The following is a 12925-nucleotide window of genomic DNA, read 5'->3' as shown; positions in this document are numbered from 1 at the left end:
CCAGTCTGAATTCTAAGAGTATTACTATGTATTATTTCCATTTTTTCACTTTGAATTTTTTTTTAGTTTCATCATTTTTAAAATAGTTTAGAAGTATGTTTTAAGTTCTACTGTTTCATCTATCCTCACTAATTTTTTATCTGTTTAACCTATCAATAATTGAGAGTGATATGTTAAACTCTTTTACTGTGATGGTGGACTTATCAGTTTTTCTCTGTAGTTCCATTAATTTTTGCTCTTTCATATTTTGAGACTAATTAGTTATATAGGAGTAAGTGTCCAATTATTATTTTATGTATGGTCTTTTTCCATGTCACTGTGTTTTTAGGTCTGTCTCATAAATTGTGTGTAGTTGTGATTTTTAAAAATTAGATCTTACATATTCACTTCTGGAGATCTTTTTATTTTGTCTTTCATGACTCTTAATCTTTGCTAACACTTTTTTCTCCTTTTCTCTCTTTTGCATTCTATGTAATTTTTTAAAAAGATTTTATTTATTTATTTTTAGAGAGGGAAGAGCGGGAGAAAGAGAGAGAGAGAGAGAGAGAAACATCAATGTGCGGTTGCTGGGGGTCATGGCCTGCAACCCAGGCATGTACCCTGACTAGGAATCAAACCTGTGACACTCATTCTATGTAATTTTTTAGCTATCTCTTTCACTTCAGTAATTCTTCAGCTGGGTTTAATCAGATATGCCTTTGCCTCTGCCAGGCTTCGGAACAATTTTAACCCCCTTTTAGAAACCCCTCCTTATCACCTCTACCTTGCCGTGGGCACAGGCTTAACCCATAGATTCATATGTTCCTATCAGCATCTGTGTCACCACTCTCATTTCAGCTCATGTTTCATTTCATGCTTTTTATATTTGGTTGGAGGAAGGGAAGTTGGCCTTGGAGAGGTCAGTTTCTGGAGGCCTAACAATGCAGATAGGCTCAATCTGCTCTCCTAATAGAAGCAGACACCACTAGGAATGCTTTTCTAAATTCTCATTTGGTTCCTTTCACCTTGCTTTTTTAAAAAAAAATACACACACACTTCCAAAGTACATTTTATTGTGTTTAAAATAATGAATGTTACAGGATTTTTAACATCTTGCTAATGTGATTGAAACAGTTTTCATATGTCAGCAATTATTTTCTCATCTGGTTTTAAAGAAATACAAAAATGCTGTCGATTTGTTCTTAACTCCCCTAATAAAAAAAATTCTGTGCTGGTTCATAAATGTTTTCTGTTTTCTTTACTAAGCTGAATGATATCAAATGAAACCAACTTTTTAAAATAAAATGACAAGTCAAAATATAACTCTTTTCTAGAAAACTAGAAATAGCAAGCAGTAGTTTTCTAGAAAATACAAGTGAATAAACATTGCCAGAGTTTGTTAGAATACCTAGAAACCCCGTGCCATGACAGTTTAGTCAGTTTATTCCAGTGTCACCGTAAAAGTGATTCCACTGAATTTCTGAATTGCCAGAAGAGATGAAAACCATGCTCTAGTTGATAACATGATACTTTGCAAAGAGTAATAATCCTTTAATAAATATTTGTTAGATGAGTAAACATTAGTAAAATGCCTTAACACCAGTAATGGGATAAACAGAAGATAGAACAGTACATGAATGTAATGGAAGAGGCTGTGGCTGAGTAGCTCAGTTGTTTAGAGCGTCACCCCAATACGTTAACATTGCCATTCCCAATTAGGGCACATACAGTAATCAACCAGTGAATGCATAAATAAGTGGAAGAACAAATCAGTGTTTTTCTCTCTCCATTACTCTCTCTCTCTCTCTCTCAAATCTATAAATTAAAAAAAATTTTTAAAGAAAGTAAGAGTGTGAAGAAGGATGGTAAGAGCTTTTGTGAATAGAACTGTAGGAGAAGCATTGGCTCAGCTTGAGCTTTTTTTTCTAAAGGAGAATGCGCTTTGTGGTTTTGTATATTTTCATGATTCATTCCTATTTGGTGATAGAATTCTAGATCAAGTTTCTAATTAACACTTGGATTTTTTTCTAGTTGTTGTATTTGTGTCTCCTGTTTATTTCTTTGATTTTTTTCCTATCATCATAGTGTTTACAAATGCCAAGTAACACATTTTGGAACTTAGTTTAATAGTTTTATTTTGGACCTTAGCTAATTGTTTTATTATCTAGACAAAATACTTAATGTTCTTATAATTCTTAAGCTGAATATATAGTTTTGTTTTGTGAAGTATGATAGAAAAGATACCAAAATGATTTTCATGTGTGACACTTCTAATCCCTCTTATAACTTATAATCACATCTTATTAAAAAAACAAACAAAAATAAAAGCACTGATGTTCATTAATAATATGTTTAGCTATTTTATGTTTATATATCAACCTTATAATATTTGTACATTATTATATAATGTACTCACTTAAAATATACTTTCTCTTTTATTTTAAGGCTTTCTTCAATACTAAAAACATATGGAAGTCCTTTGAAAACTCCATCAGTAGTTTATAGACAGAGGCTTTATGAATTACTGATTTTATTACCTCCTGCAACCTATGAAGGTATGTGCTTTAGATCTAAGTATTTTATTGTTTGTAGCTAGCACAGTGCCTGAAAGTAATACCTGAATGAATTAATTTAATGGCAATTGTTTAGTGTCCTAAGAGGTGTAGGGAGTTAAATTTAACCCGTATGTTCACCATTTGATAGTGAATAAAATACATTTTTTTAAGACCCTACTTCTTCATGTCTTACTTCTTTCTTCTGGGGAAAAAAGTCTATAGCTCTGTGTTTGGGAGAGAATGAGTAACAAAGGTTGGTCTTAATTCTATCCAGGAATTTGCACAGCATATATAAGGAAAATCTGTTAGAAATTTGGCTATTACTAGTTTCCCTCTAGAGTGATTGTCATATGTATTCTTTTCCACTGTTCCATTCTTAACTCTACCCAGATAGAAGTTTAATATTGAAGTACAATGATATAATTTATTTTATAAGTTTATAATGTAGGTCTTGCTATTACTAGGCTCAAAGATAGAAAATAAACTTGCCCCTATTTTAACATTAGTCCTAAAACATTCTTGTAAATGTAAAAAGGTTTTAAGAAAAACTGTATACTACTACCAAATAACTTAAGATACTTGTTTTAAGAGGTAAAAGTTAGAAATGGTCTCCAGTGGGTACTTTTATATTTTTTTTAGTCTTAATTTTCAGCAGACAACATGTTAAATTGATTGTTACTTCAGATCAACTTTTTTGTTAAAATACATTTATTGGCTTATATCCATATACTGCAAATAAGTACAATATAATATATATCACAGTAGCTCAAAACATTAACTTACAGTATCTCCATTTGTCTTTATTGTTTATGTGAGTGGTATTGTTCCCACTGCCTCTATTCCTGAGTCACAAATATACCTTGCAGCCCTGGCCAAGTGGCACAGTTGGTTTGAGTGTTATTCCACATACCAAAATGTTGTGGGTTCAATTCCTTGTCAGGACACACACCTAGGGTATGGGTTCAGTCACCTGTTGGGGCACATACAGGAGGCAACAGATCAGTGTTTCTCTTTTTTTCTCTCCTTTCCTTTCTAAAATCAATAAACATATCCTCAAGTGAAGATTTTTAAAAAATAAATTTAGAAACTTTAATTTTTTAAATTTACCTTTTTTTATCCTCACCTGAGGACATTTTTTTCATTCCCTTCAGAGAGAGAGAGAAAGAGAAACATGAATTGGTTGCCTTCTAATATGCATTCTGACCAGGGCTTGAACATGCAACCCTTCAGTCTACAGGGTGATGCTCCAACCAACTGAGCCATGCTGCCTAGGGCAAAATTTAAAATATTTTAAAATTTTAAAAATATATATAGCATCCAGCAGAAGTAACACCTGCTTGAGTGTGGTTGGTAGGGTAATAGTATGAGTGTAATAATTTATAGTTTTAATTTGAACATTTTACCTAAAATGTCATATGGTGTGCTTGAGTGTGATATTGTTATGTAACAGAATTACATGCTTATGATTTTGTAATAATAAAGGGGTGTTATATGTGCCAGTACCTGTATGCACACCTAACAAAGTGTTTGGTATAAAGTATGCATTAGGTCTGCACTTCTGAAGAACTGAAATAAATGAATACATTGCCATTTCTCAGAAAAACATATCCCAAAAACCATTTCTGTGTGCATAAGCAGTTATATATATTACACTGATTCTTTGACAACACTGATTTGAACAGTGCGGGTCTGCTTATGCAAGGATAGTTTTCCATAATTACTGTAATTATATTTTTCTCTTATGTTTTTCTTTTTTTCTTACGATTTTCCTAGTATTTATTTTCTTTAGCTTACTTTATATTGTAAGGATACAGTATATAATACATATAACATACAAACTCTGTGTTAACTGACTGTTTATGTTATTGTTAAGGCTTCTGATCAACAGCAGGCTATTAGTAGTTAAGTTTTTAGGGAAGTCAAAAGTTGTACGTGGATTTTCAGGTGCATGGGGTTGGTACTCATAACCCCCATATTATTTAAAGGTCAACTGTATTATTTATCTTGGGATAATATAATGAGCCAGTTCATTTTCCTGATTTGACAGATAAAGGCACACAGGTTATAAAATCCAACTTAAGAACACATAGCCAGGCTGTCAGGTGCAGCCATGCCATCCACTTTCCCAGGAAACAGTCTCATGCTTCCCCTTATGGGAGAGCCATGGAAACACTCCCAGTTTCTAGCAGACCCAAACTGGGCTCTGGAGACCCCACCCATTAGCTTACTAGATGCCCCGCCCTGTAAAGTACAGGGAAAATTTTCCAGACAGACTTAAACTGGTGGCTTGGGGACAGAGGAACACACCCACCATTTCCCTGAAGTCTGAAAGGCACCTGCCATGGGAGATCCAGGATTCCCATCTCCCTGATTCCTCCAGAAGCCATCTCAGAAACAGGTCTGTGACTAGTCTAAAACTGACAGCAGGCCAGTAGGCAGAGATAGGCAGAAGCAGATTGTGCAGTGACTTGGGTGCGTGCTGATACACCTCTGCATTCAGTGTTCATAAAACCCAGTTTTCCAGAGCAGCCAAGCCCAGATGAATCTGCAACAAACTGTGGGATCACTTATAGCCTCAAACAGGCTGCTAAGGGCTAGAAGTGGTTAGCACCTGACATTGACTTACACTAGCCTCAGATGATATCACAGCCATATCCAAAGGGAAAACCCAGCAGACAAGCACTAAACTCTGCTGAGATGAATACCACTTTGTTCTTTTTCATTCTTTCCTTTAATTTTTTTCATGGCCTTTTTATTATTTTTTCTTATTTGTCCATTTTTATTGCTTTATTATTTTCTTTCATATCTTTTATTTTCCTCTTACCTTTAATTACCCCCATTGCTCCTTTCTTCTTTTTGTTATTCTTTCTCTCTCTGTCCCTTTTTCCTATTTGCTTCTCTCAATCATTATTGCTATTAGCTCTCTTCCCATAATCACTTTTCTGTCCTTTGGTCTTCTCTTACTGTTCCCCTTCCCCCTCCCTTCCCTAATATTCATTTTTCTTTCCCCTTTTCTTCCCCCTCCCTTCCCTAATATTCATTTTTCTTTCACTTTTCTTTTCTTTCTTTTCTTGTTATTTTTTTATCTCTTGTCATTGATATTGCTGTTATTGTTTCAGGGGGGGTTGCTTGTTTTGGTTTCATTTTTTTGCAGGGGGGAGGGGTTCTTTTGCTTTGTTCTCCTAGCACCTATATAACAGCATGTAAGACATGGTGGTGGTGATTGACCCTCTCAGTCAGCCAGCCAGAGGTGAGACCCTGCCAGTGAACAAGCCAAGAACATTCAGGACCCAAGTAAAACAGAAGAGCCTATATAATCCTCACAAAGGGCATTCCTAGAGCATCCAGATCAGGAGATCAAGGAGTCTGCACCACTGGGTCCCACATGACTCCTACCACATAAGCCCACCCCACAAGACTGGAAGTCAAAGCAGATCTATCTAATATATAGACACAAACAAAAAGAGAGAGCTAAAATGGGGAGACAAAGAAACAACCTCAAAACAAAAGAAAAGGAGGAATCTCCCAGAAAGGGGGCTAAATGAAATTGAGTCAAATTATTCAGACATAGAGTTCAAAGTATTGGTTATAGGGGTGCTTAAGGAACTTAATGAGAAATACCACAGCATGAAAAAGGACATAGAAACTATGAATAAGAACCAGGTAGAAATAAAGAATGCAATTTTTGAAATGAAGAATACAGTAGAAGGAATAAAAACCAGGCTAGATGAAGCAGAGGATGGAATTGGCAGTTTGGAAAACAACATGGAAAAAAAACCCAGTCAGAGCAACAAAATGGGAAAAAACTTAAAAAGAATGAGGATAGTCTAAAAGAGCTTTGGGATGACATGAAACATAACAATATTCCCAACGTAGAAATACCAGAAGGGGGGAAAAGGAACAAGGTATAGAAAACCTGTTTGAAGACAAAATGTGAGAAACCTTCCCTAATTAGGTGAGGGAGAGTCCCAATTAAGATGAACACGAAAAGGCCCACACCCAGGCATATCACAATTAAAATGGGAAAATTTAAAGACAGAAAGAATCTTAAAGGCAGCAAGAGAGAAACAGTTACCTACAAGGAGCTGCAATAAGTCTGTCAACTGATTTCTCAACAAAAACACTACAAGCCAGAAGGGATTGGCATGAAATATTCCAAGTAACAAAAATCAAGGACCTGCAACCAAGACTGCTCTATCCAATAAAGGATCTTGTTTAAAATGGAAGGTGAAATAAAGAGTTTTCCAGATGAAAAAAGACTAAAGGGGTATATTTCCACCAACAAACATTCCAGGAGATGCTAATGGGACTGCTTTAAGAAGAAGAAATTGAGAAAGGAACACAGGTACAAAAGTTAAAAATGGCAATGAATAAGTACCTATCTATAATATCCTTAAATATAAATGAATTAAATGCTCCAACCAAAAGACATAGGGTAGCTGAATGGATAAGAAAAAATGACGTGCATGTATGCTGTCTACAAGAGACCCACCTCATAATACAAGATTTACTAGGCTGAAAGTGAAGGAATGAAAATAAATATATATATATATATCCTATGCAAATAGAAGAGAAAGGAATGTGAGGGTAACAGTGCTTCTATTTGACCATTAGACTTCAAAACAAAGACCCTAATGAGACAAAAAAAGTCACTATATAATACTTAAGGGGTCAGTCCAACAAGACAATATAATCCTCATAAACATATATGCACCCAATATAGGAGCATCTAAATTCATAAAGAAAATCTTGAACGACTTTAAGAGAGAGGTCAACAGCAATTCAGGCATTGTGGGTGATGTAACACCACAATGTCAACAATGATCTTCCTAACAAAAAATCAACATGGATATAGTGCCATTAAGTGATATACTAGGTCAAGTGGGTTTAATTGTTATTTATAGAACATTTCATCCCAAAGAAAGAAAATATACATTCTTTTCAAACGCACACATAACATTTTCAAAGATAATGGGAGTAAAAGGGAGAAAACTGTACTTGAACAATGATTAAAATTTAAAAAATAGAAAAAAAACATTTTCAAAGATAGACCGCATGGTAGGATATAAAATAAGCCTTAAAAATTCAGGAAAATTGAAGTCATATCAAGGCTTTTCTCAGATCACAATGGCTTGAAACTGGAAATCAACCTCAAGAAAAAAAACTCAAACACTCAAATACAGGTAGACTAGATGGCATGTTATTAGACCTGGCTGGTGTGGCTCAGTGGACTTAGTGCCGCCATGCAAACCAAAGGGTTGCTGGTTCAATTCCCAGTCAGGGAACATGCCTGGGTTGCGGGCCAGGTCCCCAGTAGGGGGCGTGTGAGAGGCAACCACACATTGATGTTTCTCTCCCTCTCTCCTTCCCCTCTCTAAAAATAAATAAAATATTTTAAAAAATAACTTGTTATTAAATAATGAATGGGTTAACGATGAAATCAAGGAAGAAACCAAAAAGCACCTGAAGACAAATGAAAATGAATACCCAACAACCTCAAACCTATGGGACACAGTGAAAGCAGTCCTGAGATGGAAGTTCATAGTGTTACAGGCCTACTTAAAGAAAATAGAAAACTCTTAGCCCTGGCTGGCATAGCTCAGTGGATTGAGCGCAGGCTGTGAATCAAAGTGTCACAGGTTCGATTCCCAGTCAGGGTACATGCCTGGGTTGCAGGCCATGGCCCCAGCAACCTCAGAAACATTGATGTTTCTCTCTATCTCCCTCCCTTCCCTCTCTAAAAATAAATAAATAAAATCTTAAAAAAAATAAAAAAAAATAAAGCAGAGTTTTAAAAAAAGAAAATAGAAAAATGTCAAATAAAGAGCCTTAACTTTATACCTCAAAGAATTAGGAAAACAGCAACAAACAAAGCCCAGAGAGAAAGTAGAAGGAAGGAAATAATCATGATCAGAGCAGAAATGAATGACATAGAGACTAAAAAAAGCAATTCAAAAGATCAATGAATTCAGGAGCTGGTTCTTTGAAAAGATAAACAAAATCAACAAACCTTTAACCAGACTCATCAAGAAAAAAAGAGAGGATCCAAATAAACACAATCAGAAATTAAAGAAGTAATGACAGATACCACAGAAGTAGAAAAAGTTGTAAGAAATTACTGCAAACAACTACATGCCAAGAAACTGGACAACCTTGACAAAATTAATAAATTTTTGAAACATGCACTCTTCCAAAGGTGAATTGGGAAGAAGCAGAAAATCTGATAGACCAATAACAACTAGTGAAATCTAAGCAGTAATGAAAAAAAGTCCTGGACCAGATGGCTTCACAGGCAGATTTTATCAATTTAGAGAACTACCGCCTATCCTTCTCAAACTATTCCAAACACTTCAAGAAGAGGGAAGACTCCCAAACTGTTTTTATGAGATCAGTATTATCCAAATTCCAAAACCAGGTAAAGACACAAAAAAGAAAGAAAATTACAGGCCAGCATCTATGATGAATATAGATGCTAAAATCCCCAACAAGATATTAGTAAACCAGATCCAGCAATACATTAAAAAGATTATACAACATGATCAAGTGGGATTTGTCCCAGGGATGCAAGATGGTACAATATCCACAAATCAATAAATGTGGTACATCCCATAAACAAAATGAAAGGTAAAAATCACATGATCATATCAATAGATACAGAAGAAGCATTTAATAAAATCCAGCATCCATTTATGATAAAAAAAAAAACCCAAAGTGGGAATAGAGGGAGCATACTTCAACATTTTAAAGACCATATACGAAAAACCTACTGCCAGCATCATACTAAATGGGCAGAAACCAAAAGCACTTCCCTTAAGATCAGGAACGAGACACAGGTGTCTGCTTTCACCACTCTTATTCAACATAGTGCTGCAAGTCCTAGCCACAGCAATCAACAAGAAAAAGAAATAAAAGGCAAAAGCATACAATGGAGTAAAGACTGTCTCTTCAATAAAAGGTGTTGGGAGAACTGCACTGGTACATAAAAAAAAAAGAAACTAGACCACCATCTTATACCACACACTAGAATAAATTCAAAATGGACAAAAGACTTAAGTAGAAGTCATGATACCATAAAAATCCTAAAGAAAAACGTAGTGTAATTTCAGATATCTCATGTAGCAGTATTTTTGCCAATCTATTTCCGTGGGCAAGGGAAATGAAAAAGTAAACAAATGGGAGTACATCAAATTAAAAAGCTTCTGTACAGCCAAAAAGAACACCAAAATAAAAAGGTAGCCAACTGTATGGGAGAACACACTTGCCAACAATACCCGCAAAAGAGTTTAATCTCCAAGATGTGTAATGAATTTATATTACTCAGTACAGGAAGACAAATAATCCAGTTTAAAAATGGGCAAAGGACTTAAATAGGTGCTTCTCCAAGGAGGATGTACAGAATACTCATAGACATATGAATCGATGCTCAATGTCACTAGCCATCAGAGAGATGTAAACTAAAACCACAATGAGATACCACCTCACACCTGCCAAGAAGGCTGTTGATAAATCAACAAACAACAAGTGCTGTCGAGGGTATGGAGAAAAGGGAAGCCTTGTTCATTGTTGGTGGGAATGCAGACTGGTGCAGTCACTGTGGAAAACAGTGTGGAATTTCTTCAAAAAACTAAAAACAAGTGCCTTTTGACCAAGCAATTCCACTGCCAGGAATACACCCAGCGAAACCCGAAACAATTCAAAAGAATTTTTCATCCGCATGTTCTTAGCAGTGGTATTTACAACAGCCAAGATTTGGAAACACCCTAAATGTCCATCAGTAGATGAGTGGTACAACTACACAGTGGAATACTGTGCAACAGAAGGAATGCCTGCCTTTTGTGACAACATGGATGGAACTGGAGAGCATTATGCTAAGTGAATTAGGCCAGTTTGTGAAAGATAAATAACATATGATCTCTCTTTTAAGAGGAATCTAATGACCAAAATAAACTAAGGATCATATAAAGAGAGGCATAGAATCATGGAACACAGTGTAAGAGGGGAGGGAGGAAATGAGGACTATTTGAAAGAAGGTGAAGGGATCAGTCAAGAACATATGTGAAGGAGCCATGGACATGGACAACAGTGAAGGAACAACTGATTAACGAACTGGGGGGTAGGCTGGGTAGAGGTGGGGGGAAGTGGGACAACTGTAATAGCATAAACAATAAAATATATAAGTAAATAAACAAACACATAGCCAGTAAACAATGGAATCAAAATTAAAAGAGCCCTGACTGGTGTGACTCAGTGGATTGAATGCCATCCTGCAAACCAAAGGGTTGCCAGTTCGATTCCCAGTCTAGGGCACATGCCTGGGTTGTGGGCCAGGTCACTGGTGGTAGGCACACGAGAGGCAACCACACATTGATGTTTCTTTCCCTCTCTTTTTCTCTCCCTTCTTATCTCTAAAAGTAAATAAATAAAATCTAAAGAAATTAAATTAGATCTACTTCATACTGTGCTGTCTATCCATTTATAAGTAACCTACTAGAGACTTCATAAACAGTCAAAGCTTAATGATAGGTGTGTTTCATCTATGTTGTATCAATATAAAAGTTGCCTGTTAGATATCTAATAAAGGGCTTAGAGATCATTTCTGTTTCATATTCAGATAGTCATTAGGTTCTGGCAAAATCAGTTCCCTTTAGACTTTTACATTAAGTTTTACCATAGTATTTTGAAATTTATATTCAAACTACAGATGAAAAATTGATTGTTTCCAAGTCTTCATTAAATATTTAAAAATAGTAACTTAAAACCTACAGTGTGTATCTCCCGATAAGTGATGTCTACTCCTTGAAGGATTTAAATTAAGGAGAAAAACAAAGTCTTGTACTGGTGTCTCAGAATTGAAATTTGGTAATGCAGTGTGATGCCGTGATGAAATAATGAACATACAACTGTATAGATTTTAAGTCAGTTCCAGAGTGTTCCTTGGGAGACAAAGTCAGGAGTTAATATGAATTTAATAGAATTTGATATGTTAATAGAATTTGAATTTAATAGAGTTTAATATGAAATATAAATAGAATTTCTACATTCATCTTTGTCTTTTCCAGGTTTATCTTTTTCTAACATGAATTAAGTAAATATGAGTATAGTTTATAGAAAAATGACAATACAGATGTAGTAACAGTTTTATTTTAAACAAAACTATTAATTTTTTATGTCTGTATTTTTCCTATAATTACAACTGTGGTAATAGAGGTAAGGATTTTTTTCCTGAAGGAATTTTTATTTCTTTTTAAATGATTCTATTTCATAGATTTATATAGTGTTTATAGAGTTTTGGTTATATCAGTTGGTAAAATGGGTTGGCAAAAAGTAACCTTATAATACGAGTAAGAAATTGTCTTTGTTACATATTTAACATGTAACATATACTTAGGACCTATTTAAGAATTTAAATAGCTTTTCTTCATAGTTGTCCAGTAGATGGAGACTTGTGATAATGACTTTTCTGAAGCTCATAGAGTAGAAATTGTTGTGCGTGGGTCACCGGCCAGCAGTGACCATGGAACGCTGTGGATGGCTCGACGATAAACACGCGAGAGAAAACGACACATGCACAGAGACAGACTAGTTTCTGTGGGGAAGTAGGGACGGAATGGCCACCCCCCCTAGTGGGGAGCGCGCCGATCCACCGTCCATACCTGCTTTTATTAGGCTCATCCTGCATAATAATTCAGGTAAAGTACAGCACTCACCAGGGGAAGTAAGGAACTATAGAAAACAAAGGACTCTGCCCGTCTATTGAGTTGGGGGGTCAAAGAGCTGTAAGGCTGAGGAACAAACTAGCTTCCTCCTAAGACCCTTCTCATTCAACTGAGAGCATTCCAAACAAAGAAGGTTTCACAGTAATTTACATGTTCTTTCTTAGGCCTGATCACCCCGGGAAATCCGCACTTCCCAGTACCGAGCTGTACTACCCTGTCATTGTTTCAGGCTTAGGTGGAGCGCGGGAACTAAGGCCACCGAGAGATAAGGAGATTTTCTTCCGGACGCTGAGAACTCAGACTTTGTCAAAGCCGAGGAGTGAGGGTCCATCACCCCCCTTTTGCTGCAGCCCCCCAAGTCCTTCTTTTGGGGGGGCCTCCCAAAAGTGATCGTGCCTGGCTTAGGGTCGTTCCCCCGTGGAGAATCTTACCCGTCTTTGGCTAACCGACCAAGCTTTTTGGGGTTCAGCAGCAGAAGCAGCATTCCTGCCAGGAAGACAAGCTTTTGTCTCCTTGCTGGCTCACGGTTCCAAGGGCGTTCCCTTAGCCTTAGCCTAGGCAGGGGTTTCAGCCTCTGATACCAGTCAGGGCGGTTCCCAACAAGAAATGAGTTCATAGTTTTTATTTCCTATCTTAGTTCCATTATGGATATCTTATCAAATATTTTAATATTCT

At 36.1% G+C, this 12925-nt stretch overlaps 1 protein-coding gene across 6 annotated transcripts in view; it reads left to right on the top strand.

The window, feature by feature from the left end:
- Nucleotides 1-12925, top strand: part of HEATR5A (HEAT repeat containing 5A) — a 116241-nt gene that overhangs the window by 46763 nt on the left and 56553 nt on the right. For all 6 annotated transcript variants that reach the window (XM_045841258.1, XM_045841254.1, XM_045841259.1 and 3 more), the window contains exon 14: nucleotides 2425-2534. In XM_045841258.1, coding sequence (XP_045697214.1) covers nucleotides 2425-2534 — 110 coding nt within the window. The remainder of the gene's footprint in view (nucleotides 1-2424; nucleotides 2535-12925) is intronic.

This window comes from Phyllostomus hastatus, unplaced genomic scaffold, assembly GCF_019186645.2.
Source record: "Phyllostomus hastatus isolate PE091 unplaced genomic scaffold, TTU_PhHast_1.1 phas_contig_348, whole genome shotgun sequence".
NCBI classification, from domain to species: Eukaryota; Metazoa; Chordata; class Mammalia; order Chiroptera; family Phyllostomidae; genus Phyllostomus; species Phyllostomus hastatus.
This window is presented reverse-complemented; position numbering and strand designations above follow the sequence as displayed.